Source organism: Sciurus vulgaris (assembly GCF_902686455.1).
Source record: "Sciurus vulgaris genome assembly, chromosome: 1".
Lineage (NCBI taxonomy): Eukaryota > Metazoa > Chordata > Mammalia > Rodentia > Sciuridae > Sciurus > Sciurus vulgaris.
The window spans coordinates 42,948,849-42,963,781 of NC_136461.1; the positions used below are offsets into that span (position 1 = coordinate 42,948,849).

The window sequence follows — 14,933 nt, forward strand, 5'->3', positions numbered from 1 at the left end:
TCCAATTCTTTCCTGAGATATGCTACCTAATCCCTACTTTACACTGTGTGTGTGTGTTATTTAAACCCAGGGATTCAACCAGAGTCTCAGCGCTCTACCACTGAGCTACATCCCCAGTCCCTGCTTTACAATTCTGATTTTCTTTCATGTCCTGTACTATCTTCTATTTTCTCTAGCTCATTTTGAAACACTGAGTTATAGCTGACCTGGTTTTGTGAGCATGCCGGTACGGAATGTGTCCATCCCCATCAGGGATGTTATTCCCCTCCTTGTCCTCATTTTTCTTGTAATAATTTCATTATGACATTGGACTGCAGTCCTCTCTGTAGCTCTTTTTTACATGAAATAAATTTTCCAGCACAATTAGGAGAGAGAGGTGAGTCAGCATAGCTTTTCTGAACTTCAGGCTGTACAGCCTCCTTTTCTGTTTTCACAACATGCTTCATGCTCTCGGGGATCCCTTGCCTCTTTCCCCTCCCCCACACTCATCTGAACTTCTCTGTCGTTTGCCCCAAATATCCTCCTACAGCCTGTTTGTGTTTTGTTTCCTGCAGTATCTTCTCTGGTGTTCTGAAAAGCATCTGTGGTCAGTTTGGAGAGTTCCCAGGACCTGGGCTGCCAACTGAGTTATACAAAACCCCAGTTTCTTCTCCTAGCCCTCCACTGTGCTTTCCAGGGAGCACCTCTTGACTATTTTGGGATTCCCTTATTCTCAAATTTCTCAGACACCTTGTTGTTTCTGTTTCTTTCCTCAGAAATGCTGACACCACACAAATCTTAGAGCTGCTAGTCATTCCATCCACTCGAATTCTGGGATTTGTGGGGATATCTTGTCACCAATATTTGTTGTCGATGTCCACAGTTATCCTGGTTGCTCTGTTTCCATGAGCAAATTCGGGGAGTTACAAAAACTACACTAGTGCCACTGCCATCTTCCACAAATTTTTTTCTCTCAATTCTCCCCCACCCGCTCCAGCGCTGGAGATCAAACCCAGAGCCTCATGCATGCTAGGCAAGCCCTTAACCACTGAGACACATCCCCAGCCCTTTAAAAAATTTTATTGTGAAACAGTCTCACCAAGTTGCCCAGGTTGGCCTTGAACTTGTGATCCTCCTGTTACAGCCTTCACAAGGGTGCTCTCAGTTCTTTATATAGTGCCAACCAATGATTTCAAACTGATAATAAACCACCATCCATTCGTTTTTCTAAAAGTAGGATATCCAAGCTGACATTGTTACCTATCTAAAATCCATTCTCCTTTCTTTCCCTACTAACAGTTCATGTAGGGTGGCAGTGTGCCCAGCTAAAAAGCATTTTGCCAGTCTCCCTCTCAGTTAGGGGAAACCATGTGACACACAGCTACCAATAAGATACAAGCAGAAGACACAGGGTGGGGTTTGGCAGAAGCTCTTTATAAGGCAGGCCAAGTCAACTAGCCTACTTTTGTCTTTTCCTTTCTTGCTGCCTGTCAAGAGCCGAGCTAAGCCAGAGAAAACTGCTAGGTGTTAGAGGAGAGTAGTTAAGAAAGATAAATGAAAATGAAAATAAGAGTGAAGACTTTAAACCCTTATTGCAATGGTACAAGCAAGAAACTCAAGTGGAGAAAGCACCAGCTTCTTGGATGGTCCATCCTTCCCCATGGAACAATGCCAGGCCAGGGTCAAGTGGATTCGTGCACACATGGGAATTGTCTCAGGGATCCCTAAACAAAAGGCCTCTGCCACTTTACAGACCCAGGAGCTAGGGAGAGGGAGAGAGGGAAAGGCTAGGGACAGAAAAGTACTGAAAGTGAAGAAAAGCATCTTCAGCAACCCCCCACACACCCTCAATAAGTTAGTCTCAGCAGTGGCACCTGAGAGGTCACAACTAGGGTTCTTCATTTTTGTTTTTTGGTACTGGGGATTGAACCCAGGGGTGCTTTACCACTGAACCACATCCCCAGCCCTTTTTTATATTTTATTTAGAGACGGGGTCTCACTGAGCTGCTTAGGGCATCACTAAATTGCTGAGGCTGGCTTTGAACTCTCCATCCTCCTGCCTCAGCCTCCCAAGCTGCTGAGTCTTCTCCTTCACTTTTATAAAGAGGCCTCCAAATGGAGGAGCCTGAGCTAGAAATGCAGATTCACACAAGAACATGAACTAAGGAAAGCATTGGCTTTGCACCTAATCTGATGTGGGAAGGCAGCCATCCCCGCAAGGCCTATCAGGTAAAGCCTTTGCTAAGCCTGAAAGATCACACACAGGATTTCTGCTGGAGCCAGCCTGTGCACTACCTACACTTTGCTGGAGCTGTTACAGGCATTTTGGGATCAGGTGATGACTGTCTAGTAAAGACTGCTGAGCAGAAGAAAAACAAAAAATTAGATGTCACTGGAAACACCTGATGGCATCATGGAACAGCTACAGTAACAAACTACCTCAAAATTTGTTTACATGAGGAAAATAAAACTACTAATTTGGTTAAGCCATGGCTTGTTCACTGGTTTCTCCCTTTAATTCATTCCAATCAGGAAGTCTTGCCACCTTGAAGCACTCAAAGTACTCTAAGATAATTTTCTAAAGCTCGTGTGTAAAAATGGGTTGCAAATAAACATATTCTTTAGATCCAATGTTACATACCTATGGGAGGAAAATTTCAGCCGTCCATTTTAACCACCATAACAACTAGTACATTAAATCAGATTCCCAGCAGCCTCAAAAATGCTGAAGATAAAACCTCAAAGAAAAAACTTGAGGTCAAAGTCATGACATGCAGACACAGACACTGTGTGAGGTATTTATTTTGCAACCATTAGGTTCAGTTGCCCAGTATCAAGTTACCAAGACAATTTTTCAAGTTCCTAATTAATTCCAACCCCAAATCATATTGTTTGGCTGCTTTAGCAGGGCAAGCATTTGGAGCAAGTAGAATCACCCAGGTAGTTGTACATAACTCAGAGAAAGGACTGCAGAGTTAGGAAAGATGTACCTCAGGTATTAGGGGTAGCCTCCAGTGAAGCGCGTCATGGGACTGTGGGAGGCGACTGGGAAGGCATCTGAGCGTGCCTAACCTATCCCCTCCCACTTCATTGCCAATCAGCACACAGTCACAGCAGGGATTGACAGGTGGAAAAGAAGGGCTTAAAGACAGGTGCTCAACAACACTTAATTTTTGTAAGATTTTTTTTTTTTTTTAATGGTGCTGGGGATCAAACCCAGAGCCCCACACATGCCAGGCAAGCCTTCTGCCTTGAAGCTACACCCCGAGAGCAACATTTTTTTTTTTTTTTTTTTATTAAACAGGTGATGAGGCTTCAGTGAGGCACCATCTATCGGTTTCCTGCTGGCTTTGGCCACTCTGCCTTCCTGCCACGGAGGCCATGTCCAGAAGAAGCAAGCTCCCAAGAACATAAAAGAACTGAAAAACAAAGAAGTAACTTTCAAAATAAAGCTTCTCTCTCACAGAAAGGCAAATGTAGAAAAGGGTATTTAGTGTTTAAAGATAAAACTTCAACACCAGAAACTATCTGCTGCCACCAGCTCCCAAAATCTTGAGCCACGAGCCCTGATGTCTGTGCTCAAAGTTGAGCTTACCACTGGAGGGGAGATCACATTTTTTAAAAAAAGTTTTTCTATATTTGAGAATCCAATGACCTTCTCCCACCCAGATCCTCAAACTACCTGCACCTGCCTTCTTTCTCGCTTCTCCAAGGCAGCACTGTGTTAGGAACTAGAGAAGGGGTGGTAAAATGGGTGTGGAAGGACTTGATAAGATTTGGGAACTGGAAAGCTGCTTGTGATCATTGAAACACAAGGTTAAACACAAGGATATGACACAGGACGTACCTTAGGGGCAGATCATGGCAATTCAAGGAGTTTGCATTTTCTTACTTAAAACAAAGCAAAAGAAAAAAAAAAAGATTTTAAGGAGGGAAGGCATGGTCAGGTTTATTAATTTTTTTGGAGCGGGATACTGAGGATGGAACTCAGAGGTGCTTAACCACTAAGCCACATTCCCAGTCCTTTTTATATTTTATTTTGAGACAGGGTCTTGCTGAGTTGCTTAGGGTCTTGCACTATGGCATGAGCATTCTTTGCTCCTTTCCTTGCCCCAGCCCTGTACCCAAACCTGACCAATGTCATCACTGCTTGATCTGGGGTATTCCAATGAGAAGTTTCCATATTCCTATCTCTTTAACTTAGAGCGGCCTTCTAGTCTGCAATGCATAAGATATACAATTGAGATGTAGAATCTAGGAGGGTGAAGATCCATCTTCATTGTTCATCCCAGTAGCCTTGGTACCTAGCATAGATCAGACCCAGTGAATGAACAAATAAAGACTTCCCTAGTGAAATAAAAGGATATCTTAGATTTGCTTCAAAACAACACAGAGGGGCTGGAGTTATGGCTCAGTGGTAGAGCACGTGCCTGTCATGTGTGATGCCCTGGGTTCAATACTCAGCACCACATGTAAAAAATAAATAAAACAAAAGATCCACTGACAACTAAAAATATATTTTAAAAATACAGAGAAAAGAGATGAGGAGTAGTGAGTGTAGGGATAAAGATTGGCTCTCAGTTGGCAATTGTTGAAACAATTAGTACAAAATGAATGGTAAATTTGTATTTACTATTCATTCTACGTTTGCCTATCTTCAAATATTCTACCAAGTTAAAAAAAAGTAAAAGGTTATTGTGCTGTATTTGCCATCCCAGGTTCCCCCAATCTACCTCAAAGGAAACTAAGAAGGAAATTAAGAAAGAAATATCCCAGGGACCAAAAACAGATTATTTGGACAGAAGCATTTTAGAACTGGTGATTTGGAAAGCATAGATAATAGTGTCAGCAATGGTGTGAAATCATGCAGTTTGGATACAGGGCTAAAGGGGATTACAACACTGAGTTAAAGCTGATTTTAGAATTTAAAAACTGATATGCATAAACCAATAAGATGGTTTATACCTTACAAAATTAACACTCTCAACATGAGTGAAAGGATAATTGCACACAAACCCTGTGTATCAAATCAGAAGGGTTTTAATTACAAAGAACTCTCCAGAAGTCCTTTGTTCATCTAATATTAAATCCCTTATCACTCCACAGTACTATTATCTGCTGGCCATTCCTCTGGACAGACACACTGGTCACCATGCATGGGAAGGTAGCCCTGCTTTGGATGACGTCCTTCATGAACACTATCCCTCAAGCCAAAGCAGAGCTTCCCAGGTAGTTTCTGGGTTTTTACCAGGATCTTGGCTTAGAGAAGAAATGGCACTGGCCCTCAGGTTTTAAGTTAATGAAAAAGAAAGGCCCGACACCAGACATTCTTTATACTATCTCAATGATTTATGTAGGGTAGCTTCCCTGCTTACAAGTAATTAGAGACTCCCCTAGAATCCTCAGGTTCCAAGGTAAGGAGGGGTTAATGCTCTCCCAGGAACACGTTCCAGGCTAAGCCTTCCAGTGCACAGATTTACGTGGGGAAGGTTATCATTGAGATTAGAAGCCATTCTTTTTCAGTGAAAGCTGGGAGTCCAGAGATTACCGTAGAAGGCACAGCCAGCTCATAAATCTGCGGTGCTCAGGGCTCTGGACAGTTGCTCTTATTGGCAAAGCGATTGATGCTTCTGCCAGGGAAGCTGCAAAGAAGCTGTTCATCACTATCTCATTTGGAGACTTGACACCCAAATAGAAGTGCCAACACCCAAGTTTACAGATCTGAGCAAAGCCCAGAGGTGTCAAATCGGTGTAAACCAGGGTGTGAAGTCTCCAAGGGTTCCCCCCCACCCCACCCCCGAAGGCCAGGCTCTTCTCAGACACTGCTCTCTCTAAAGGGTTACAGCATTGGGGGTCTTGGTCTAGAGCCTTTAAAACAAACTGCAAAGAAGGAACTGAAGCCCCAGCTCAGGAGCAGGTCAAGAAATCCATTAATAGGGCTGATGGTGGATATTCTGGGCCAAGGAAAGGGCCCAGGCAAGTGTTGTTACCATGTTCTCATCTCTGTCCCTGTCTAACTGGGTTCGAATTTTCTTATTCTTAGAGATGTGGGCCCATGTGCTGTCATCAGATCTCACTGATTAACCTATATCTTCATGTTCCCAGAAGCCATGGGATTACTATTTTTAGAACAACAGGAAACTAATTGCTTCTACCCAACCTTCAGGACGTAGTTCAAACAAGAGCCTCCTGGGAAGCCCTCTGAGTCACTGTGTCTCCCACAGTGCTCAGTGGACAACCTGCCTAAGGCACTTCCTGAACAACATAGCATTACCTGTTATTCTCTCTATCAGACTGAGGCTCCTTGAGGCAGAGACTATATCTGACTTTCAAGGTCCCCCAGGCATGGCTCACAGGGGCCACTGTGTGAGTGAGGGAGTAAATGGTGGCTCTCAACAAGCACAGCAAGCCAGGCACCTCAGGTAAAGGACTCAGCCTGACTTGTGCCTTCATCTTCCAAAGGCTCATCCACACTCCCCACAAGCGCCTGCACCATCTGTGCCAGCTGGGCATGAGTCCAGGCACCACAGAGACCAAGAGTCAAACATGTATGACTCCATTCTTTCTGCCATGGACTACAGTCTGAGGAAGGGACCCAGCCTGTCCTAGGCCTTCTATGCCAACAGTCAATGGAGGCCATCTGCAGGATGAGCTAAATTAGTGTACAGACAATAAACTCTAATGCAGATAAGTTGCCATCTGCTCATCCTAAGGTAGTAGGCTCCACAACAATCCACTGAGATAGTGAAAGGAAAATAGTAGAACTTCTACTTATAGTTCATTAAAAAAAAAAAAAAAGGAATTAAACTTTAATAGTTAGTATGCAGACAGATGACAGTATGTGCAAATAATTCAAATATACACATATCACTGGTTTGTGATTGTGGCAGACTCAAAAATGGCTTCAATGATCCCTGTCTCCAAATATTTGTGCCCTTGTGTCATCTCCTCCTCTTGAATGTAGGCAAGACCTGTGACTTGCTTCTAGTTAATAGAATACAGCAAAGTGACAACTGTTACTTCCACATTTACATTATGTAAGACTATTTCTGCCTTGTTAAGAGATTCTCTGTTGACCCTCCCTTTATGACTCTGATGAAGTAGTCATCAAATGAAGAGGCCCTCATGGAAAGGAACCAAGGATGGCTTCCAGCAGACTGTCAGGAAAATGGCTCTCATCCTAACTAGCTACGAGGAACTGAATCCTGACATCATGTGAGATGGGAAGATCTTTGTCCAGTCTAGCTTTCTGATGAGACCCTAATCCTGGACCACAGTTGATTGCAGCCTTGCAAGAGAACCTGAAGGAGAGGAGCAAGCTAAGCTATGCCCAGATTCTGTGAAAAGGTGAATTTGTGGTGAGACTGTAGGTCAGCAACAGATAAGTAGTATAAGACTCAAACTCAGGGAGGGGACATTCAGTCAAAGATGTGTGGGGAATTCTGAACTATAGCCATCTCTAGATCATCAAAGGAAAGCTCCAAAAAAAGCCAAATGCCAGCAGTGCAGTCTGTGAATTTGGGTGGTAAAAATAAGAGTAGAACTCAAAAACGGGCTCCCTGACACCTAGGTTCAAGTCCCAGCTCTGCCTCCAAGCAGCAGGTGATTTTAGTAATCAAATTCCAGTCCTACCTCTTCATCTATACATGCGGTGAACAGGATTGTTAAGAACAACCAATGAAAGAGTGATCTGGAAATCTTCTATGTCATGAAATATGATATATGCATGTTAGCTTGCCACCAAACTCAGTGGTTTTGGGCAAGGCACTGTGCTTTCTTGCTCAGGTTTCCTTACTGTAAAATGATTATGGAAGCCCATACTACTTCCCAGGGCTCTGACCTTTTTTGATTCTAACATCACATGCCCATGAGAAGACAGGAAGAAGGGAAGATGATGGCCTGTGACATTTTACAACAGTTCCCTTGTCATTCCATCAGCCAGGGAGACTGTCTTATCAATTAAGTCACTGGAGGCACCTTTGACCAGCCATATCTTGTCAATCTGCAGAGCCTGCAACCTGAAGTCTTCAACTAAGAGGGAAAATCTCTGTTTATTTTCCAAAAAGCAAATCAAGGGTCAAAACAAAGTCAGGGGGATCCATCAAATTTCAGTACAAATTACTGGCCCACTTTCAGCAGGGAGGTAGTTTTGATTTTATTACTGAGCACCTTAACTATGTGCCAGAAGTTTTTATAAATGCCACTTCTAGTTTCTAATCTTTACTACAACCTTACAACATAGGTTGTACCATCCTTGTTTTATAGATAAGTTAGCTGAGGCTCAAAAAGAGTAAACTCCTTTCCCAAGGCACACTGAAGTACATGGTAGCAACAGGATTTAATTCAATTCTATTTGATAATAAAGTCCCTGATCTCTGCACATACCCCATTGCTATAGTAGAGACAGCACCTTGGGCTGCAAGTGATTACAAAACAGTACAGGTTCTGGGTCCACAGTGAGATCATGTGCAGAGTGTGGCTCATTCATTCATGCCACAAATGCCACTGAGCATCCACTGTATACCAGAAAGAAACCTATCCTTTGTTCTCACAGAGCTGATCCTAACTGGGGAGACACTAATACACAAAGGACAAATGAAAGACTAAATCACCAAATTAATGGACAGGCAGATGGACACACACAGACAGACAATTAGCATGTCAAGCACTGTAAGAGAGTGATGTATGTATAGTACAAAGTGTAATGGTATCACAAGGTGAGTGACAGCTATTGGAAGGGAAGTAACATTTCAGACAACTGTACCTCCAAGCACAAAGACACGATATGTTCCAGCAATGGCAAAAAGTTGAAGCTGGGGACATGGCTCAGTGGTAGAGTGCTGGCCTAGTGTGCACAAAGCCTAGGCTTGGGCCCTAGCACCACACACACACAAATTCAGCATGGCCACGGACGAAGTCAAACAGGGAGGCAAGGAACAAGCCCTGAAGTCTCTTCCCTGCACTCTGACCCACTGAGACAGCCATCGACAGTGGAATCACCTCAAGAGGCCTTGGGAACAAAGGAGGCATGAAAATGTGGAAGTCCTTGGAGAACCCCAGGATTAATTCAGGAGGCATCAACTTAATTCCGGAGGGTCAAAGCCAGCCTGAGAAGTCACAGAAACACTAGAAAAACCAGTAGGACTGTTAGGAAATGGAACAAATCCATACTGCTCTGCTGGAAAGGGTATGGGGAATAGGAAAGGGGGAATGGGGGACAAAGGAGGGGCTTCTCTTACTGCAGAATCTAAGAGCTCATGTTCCCCAATTCTATGAGGACAAATTGATACAGACATCAGAACTGAAGCTTTCAACAAGAGGCACATACACAGACGTACCACATGAAATAGTGTGCAAAAACAAAAGGATCTGGCCCTCTCTCTTCTTGATGCCAACAGAAGCAGAACTGATGTTGCTACCCATTTTTTACCACACCACACACAAGATGAAAATATAATCTCTTACTTTCCTTGCTAGCTGGACTTGGCTGCTGCAACTGTTTGGTTTGGAGTAGCTGTAGCTGTTGGAAGATGATCCATCTCTGGTGCATCAAAAAAGTATGCCTGCAGGAAGAGAGGCATGAAGAGGGAGTCAAGACACCATGGTCCAGGTGGGTGTCCTTCTGGGTCCTTGGTCCCCACAATCCCCCTGCCATATTTGTGATCACACTGCAACTATCTATTAATGCCTGTCTCAATCACTCATCTGCAGGTGCCTTTTTAAACTTAGCTACCATTTATTGGGCACTATCTATGTTACATGACTTAATTCTCCTTACAACCCTATGAGGTCATTACAATTTCCTTTATCTGAAGTGTGAAGAAACTTAGGCTGAGACACTGTTGTTTGATCAAGTGCATACAGCACAGGGTTAGTGGAGCCAGGACTCAAAGGTAGGTCCCTCTGACTCCAAAGTGCACGTTCCTGATTCTAGTTTCTCCTTCAGTGCAAAGATGTTCTGTCTTTGCTTCTGTGTCACTAGCACCTTGCACAGAGCCTGGCATACTATGTAAACAATCAGTATCTAATGAACTGAACCATGACAGATTGCTGATAAACCATTAGTTGGCTTTCTGAGAGACCTCGGAAATTCTAGGCATGCTTCCCCTAATTCTTCAGCAAGGAAATGAAAGGTTTGATAAGTGCTTCCACTCACCACCTATAATTTAACTGTCAAAAATCAGAAGGAGGTGGTGGAGGGAGGACATCAAGGAGGATCCTCCCTGCTGTCTCCCGGTCTGAGAATCCTAACATTAGTCCAGGAAAATACCAGTCTTACTAGCCTTGAGCACTGGTTGTTCAAAGGAAAGGTGAACCAATGACTGTATCAAAGACCACTGAGGCAGGTGCAGTGGCACACACCTGTAATCTCAGCAACTCTGGAGGCTAAGACAGGATAATCTCAAGTTCAAGGCCAGCCTAGACAACTTAGTAAGACCCTGTCTCAAAATAAAAAAAAAATAAAAAGGGCCTGGAATATAGCTCAGGGGTAAAGCACCCCTGGGTTCAATCCCTATGTGCCCCGCCTCCCCTGGCAAAAAAAGGACCATGAATGCTCATGGCTCCCCCTTGGTTCCGAGCCTTAGGAAAGTGAAAAATTAAAAAGCTACCAACTCAAGAACTGTTTTCACCAGCTGTGCTCTCTATCAGCCAGGAGAGGGCACCAACACCACATGCTGGAGCTTCCCAACGCAATCCTCTTCCTCCCTTGACACTCTTTGACAGACCTTTCCAGTTTTCCACTGACGCCTTTTTCAGCAGACTTCATGTAGTTTGTCACATTCCCAGGGCAAGTCCACTACTTTTAAAAGTCTTCCTCCCCAGGGCCCCTACCTGCAGCTGTTTTCTGGGGCACAGAAACAACAGTCCCAAAATTAAGAGGAGGACAGATGCCACACTGCCCATACCATTCAAGGCTCCCCAAGTCCTCTCTCACAGGATCACAAAGGCCTTGGTGGAGGCTATGGGAGGAACCCCGCTTCAGATGGAAGAGCCAACAGGCCCTGGTTCTACAGCCTGCTCTGCTGCTAACTCGCACTGTACTCTGGACAAGTCCCTCCACTCTATGGGCCTGTTATTTTACATGTACAACTGAAGGATAAGAAAAAATGATCTCCAAACTCCCATTTCTTGAGCAAGCTTTCATTCCATATATTAATTCCACAAATGCTTAATAACAATCCAACTACCATTTTGGAAGCCCTATTGTGGACCAGGCACGTAACCATTAATCAGCTCAGAAACCTGTAGTAGAAAGATTTATCCCCATTTTAAAGGTGAGAACACTGACAATCAAGAGATTTTTCCCAGGGCTACACAACTGTGTGTCTGAGCTGGGATTCTGATCCAGTTCTGTTCCCCTCCACAGTCTAGGCTCTTCTGTTCTCCCACAAGGCTGCAATTTGGCCCCAGGTCTAGGCCCATTCCAGATCTATCAGAGATGGCGTGCAGACACTGCAGAAGTAGAGATAGGACACAGGTCCCTCTATGAACAGTAGCCACACAAACACAGGCTTAATACTTCTCTACACATCCCAGACAAGGATATACCCTCGGGGTGCTTTCTTAGCCATCCTGCCAGGTGTGTTCCAGTTAAAACTTAGAGATCATTTGCATGTGCAATCTCTGAGAGGCCCTCAGCAGGTGTGGGACTGTCACATGCTTCACTGCAATAAGGCAAAAACACCAGTCCGGGTTTCCCAGGGGAAAGTGAGGAAGCCAAGCTGTCTGGTTCAGCTGGTGCCGCTCAGCTTAAATGACTCCCCTGCCAATTCCTCTCTCTGCCCTTCTGATAATAATAATAATGTTTCCCATTGTACAACTTGTCATTTTTTTGTGGTACAAATATCACTTGATCCTTATAACAGTGAAGATGTAACTATGGTGTGCACGATCAGCTCCTTTTTCTAATTAAGGAGGCGGGAGTGCAGAGTGGGACATAACCAAAGCATGGGCTGGTGGAGCTGGGACTGGAACTGAGTCTCCTCAACCCTGAGCTAGTCCTCCTCCAAAAAAGAAAGTAGGAAGCCATCTCTAGTGCACAGAACAAAACCCAGGCCCTAGGGTGGGGTAAGAGTGGGGACAGCAAAACAACTGACCACAGGGTGGTCCCTTCTTCCACAAGGAGAAAACTGAACTTTGTCCTCCAAGAGAAGGCCCTGCTCCCAACAAGTGCCTTCCTGCCCCACAATCCATTCTGCCCTGCTCTGGAGACCCTCACGGAGCTAAACAGATGCCCTTTCTCCTGCCTCCTCCACACACCAACTTCACAACCAAGTATATAAAGGGTAAAAAGTTCAGGAGGGAGATGGGAATTTGGTGAGAGGCACCAATGAAAGGTCACTGTGAAGAGAATGAGAGACTTAAGCTTCAGTTCATGTCTGTGGCCTTGGACCACTTCTATTGGGACACCATGGAGCAATATGCAGCAGACTGGCCCTGCAGCTTCTGATGACACAGGGCTCTTTTCCTAACATCTTTTCTTCTTAAGAACCCTTCACAATAAATGAAGGGTTTCTACAGTCATCTCATTGAATCTCACAGAAACCCAGAAAGATATGAATCTCTTTGACAGAAGAGAAAAACCAAGGTTCTAAGAGTTAAGTTGCCTTGATTCACAATGCTATCTATGCACCTCCTAGTCCAGGGCTCTTTTTTTTTTTGGTACTGGGTATTGAACCCAGGGTTGCTTTCTCACTGAGCCACATCCCTAGCCCTTTTTTATATTTTATCTAGAGACAGCGTCTCACTAAGTTGCTCAGGGCCTTGAAATGTTGCCGAGGCTGGCTTTGAACTCCCAATCCTCCTGCCTCAGCCTCCCATGCTTCTGGGATTACAGGCATGCACCACTACACTTGGTCCTTTCTACTTCTTAGTGATACTCACTTCTAGAAAATTCTTGAGCAGCAAGATGGGCAGGAAAATCTTAGTTTCAACGCCACTTACCCCAGAAGGGAATTAGAGATGCAGGAGGCAAAAGATCTTGCCATGGGTACATGAAATGGGTTCTTAATAATAACAATAATGATAATACTTCCCTACTCTACTGTCTAATCCTCCCTGCTCCTCACTAGTTCTTACAAAGATTTAAAAAATGATGCTTTTTCTCCTGCCTCCTCTCCTTCACCAACTTCTCAGTGGTATACAATGGGGAAAAATTCAGGAGAGACATGGAAAGATGCCAGTGTAAGGTCTTCCAATGAGGAGTTACTTATGATGGAAAGGATGTTTTTCCTTAACAGACAGAAGGGTCCAGAAGAGTCACTGCAGCATTTTAAGGGATCAGTCATGTATCCTTAGGATCAAAGGAAAGGGACCTAATTTATAGGCATTTATAAGACAAGTTCTATGTTAAATGCTTTCTACATATTATTTTGTTTACACCTCAGACATATACTACAAGCAGGAAATATCCTCATGTAAGAGATGAAGAAATTGAGATTCAGAGAAATACAGAACTATGTATAAGCTTACACAGTCAATGAGTGACCGCTGGCCTTCTACTTGGACCTGCCTGACTCAGAAGCAAAGGCTCTTCCTAAAAAGACATCTAGACACAGGAACTCAAAACCTGCTTTAAATGTAGTCCACTTTAAAAACAGCTCCACTGTCCTATATTTGCTTAAGATTTCTACCCATGAAACTTCAAATTTCCTAAGTCTTCCTAGGTACATGCAAGAAACCATCAAGGCACCCAAAGGCAGAATCCCCCGACTCCTGCTCCCCAACCCGATCCAGGGGCACACATCCACCCATACTTCCTCTGGCAACGCACTAAATCTTAACCAGATTGCAGAAACTAGGTAAAGGCAGAGATTAGAATCAAATTCTCATAACTTAGACCATGTCCCTCTAAAAAAAGAGGAGAGTCTAAAACTGTTGATTTCATGGAGGTTATTTTAAAAGAACCGTTGCATCTAACAATTTGAGATCATTTAGCTTTTGCATATAATATACACCAAAAGAATACAGGAATGAGACCATACCAAACAGCCCACAGAAAGAAGCATATGAAGCAACACAATCGTCACGATTGTGGCCAATGCAATGCGCCGGTTATCCTCACGAACAGCTGGCCAAAATGTCATTGCCAAGACAGATCCTGAGATGCCCAGGGCAATCATGACTAGAATCCAACGAACAGCTTTCTGAGGGATAATCCACAGTATCTGAAAGAAAAGGAGGGTGGGGAGGGGTTTCTTGGAGGCATTTCAGAGCAGTTCATTCCAGGCACATTCGTTTATATCCCCCCAGCCAATCAGAAGCTGGGCCCCCACTGCCAGTTAGGTTTTCAGTACAGGCTAGAGAAACACCACCAGCATGCAGACTGAGCTGGACCCTTTCATAACCAAGGGCTCATGATCTGGCACTCACCCCCAGCCCTCATTCAGCTGAACTTTAAATTCAAAGAGGACTGTCAGGAGCACATGAGTATAGGGCTGAAAATAACAATGCCTGGTTGAATTCTCCGTCGAATTTTCAACCAAGAACAGAGCATCACCCAGAGTCTGTTCCACAGTGTGGTACTTACTGCTGTGGGAATATAAATGAAGAGCGAATAGCCATAGACACACACAATCTCCAGAAACGAATAGGAAACGATGTTCATAACTTTGCTGTTTCTCCACATGAGAAAACCCCAGAGGGCAAGAGGAACCAGCCAGGCATAGGCATAGATGATGGTGGCTGCTATGGACACTGCGGACGACAGGACACAGTTTTCATCCCCATCAGGGCTTTAACATACAATCAAAGTGCTTCCAATACCTAACTGCTCTTATTTCCGAACACGCCTCTTTACTTCAATGGACCAAGGGATCACATCTTGCCAGCCTGCATTTCCTGGGCTTGGGGATAGTACCTGACTCGTAACAGGCACTTGATAAATGTTTGCTGAACTACTGAATCTTCTGCATCCGTCTTTGTAGTGGTGACTAGTAGTCTCCTATATAGTT

The 14,933-nt window shown here is 44.2% G+C and overlaps 1 protein-coding gene across 6 annotated transcripts in view; it reads right to left on the reverse strand.

Annotated features, from left to right (window-relative positions):
• Positions 1-3,223: 3,223 nt before the first annotated feature.
• Positions 3,224-14,933, reverse strand: part of YIPF1 (Yip1 domain family member 1) — a 30,362-nt gene continuing 18,652 nt past the window's right edge. For 4 of the 6 annotated variants that reach the window (XM_079142302.1, XM_079142298.1, XM_079142300.1 and 1 more), the window contains 4 exons: positions 14,510-14,676; positions 13,965-14,147; positions 9,445-9,542; positions 3,224-3,398 (listed from right to left, as the gene is read on the reverse strand). In XM_079142302.1, coding sequence (XP_078998428.1) covers positions 9,453-9,542; positions 13,965-14,147; positions 14,510-14,676 — 440 coding nt within the window. In that variant the 3' untranslated portion in view covers positions 3,224-3,398; positions 9,445-9,452. Of the gene's footprint in view, positions 3,399-3,826; positions 3,871-9,444; positions 9,543-13,964; positions 14,148-14,509; positions 14,677-14,933 lie in introns of all 6 variants that reach the window. The other 2 variants (XR_013764139.1, XM_079142301.1) reach the window with 2 other exon arrangements.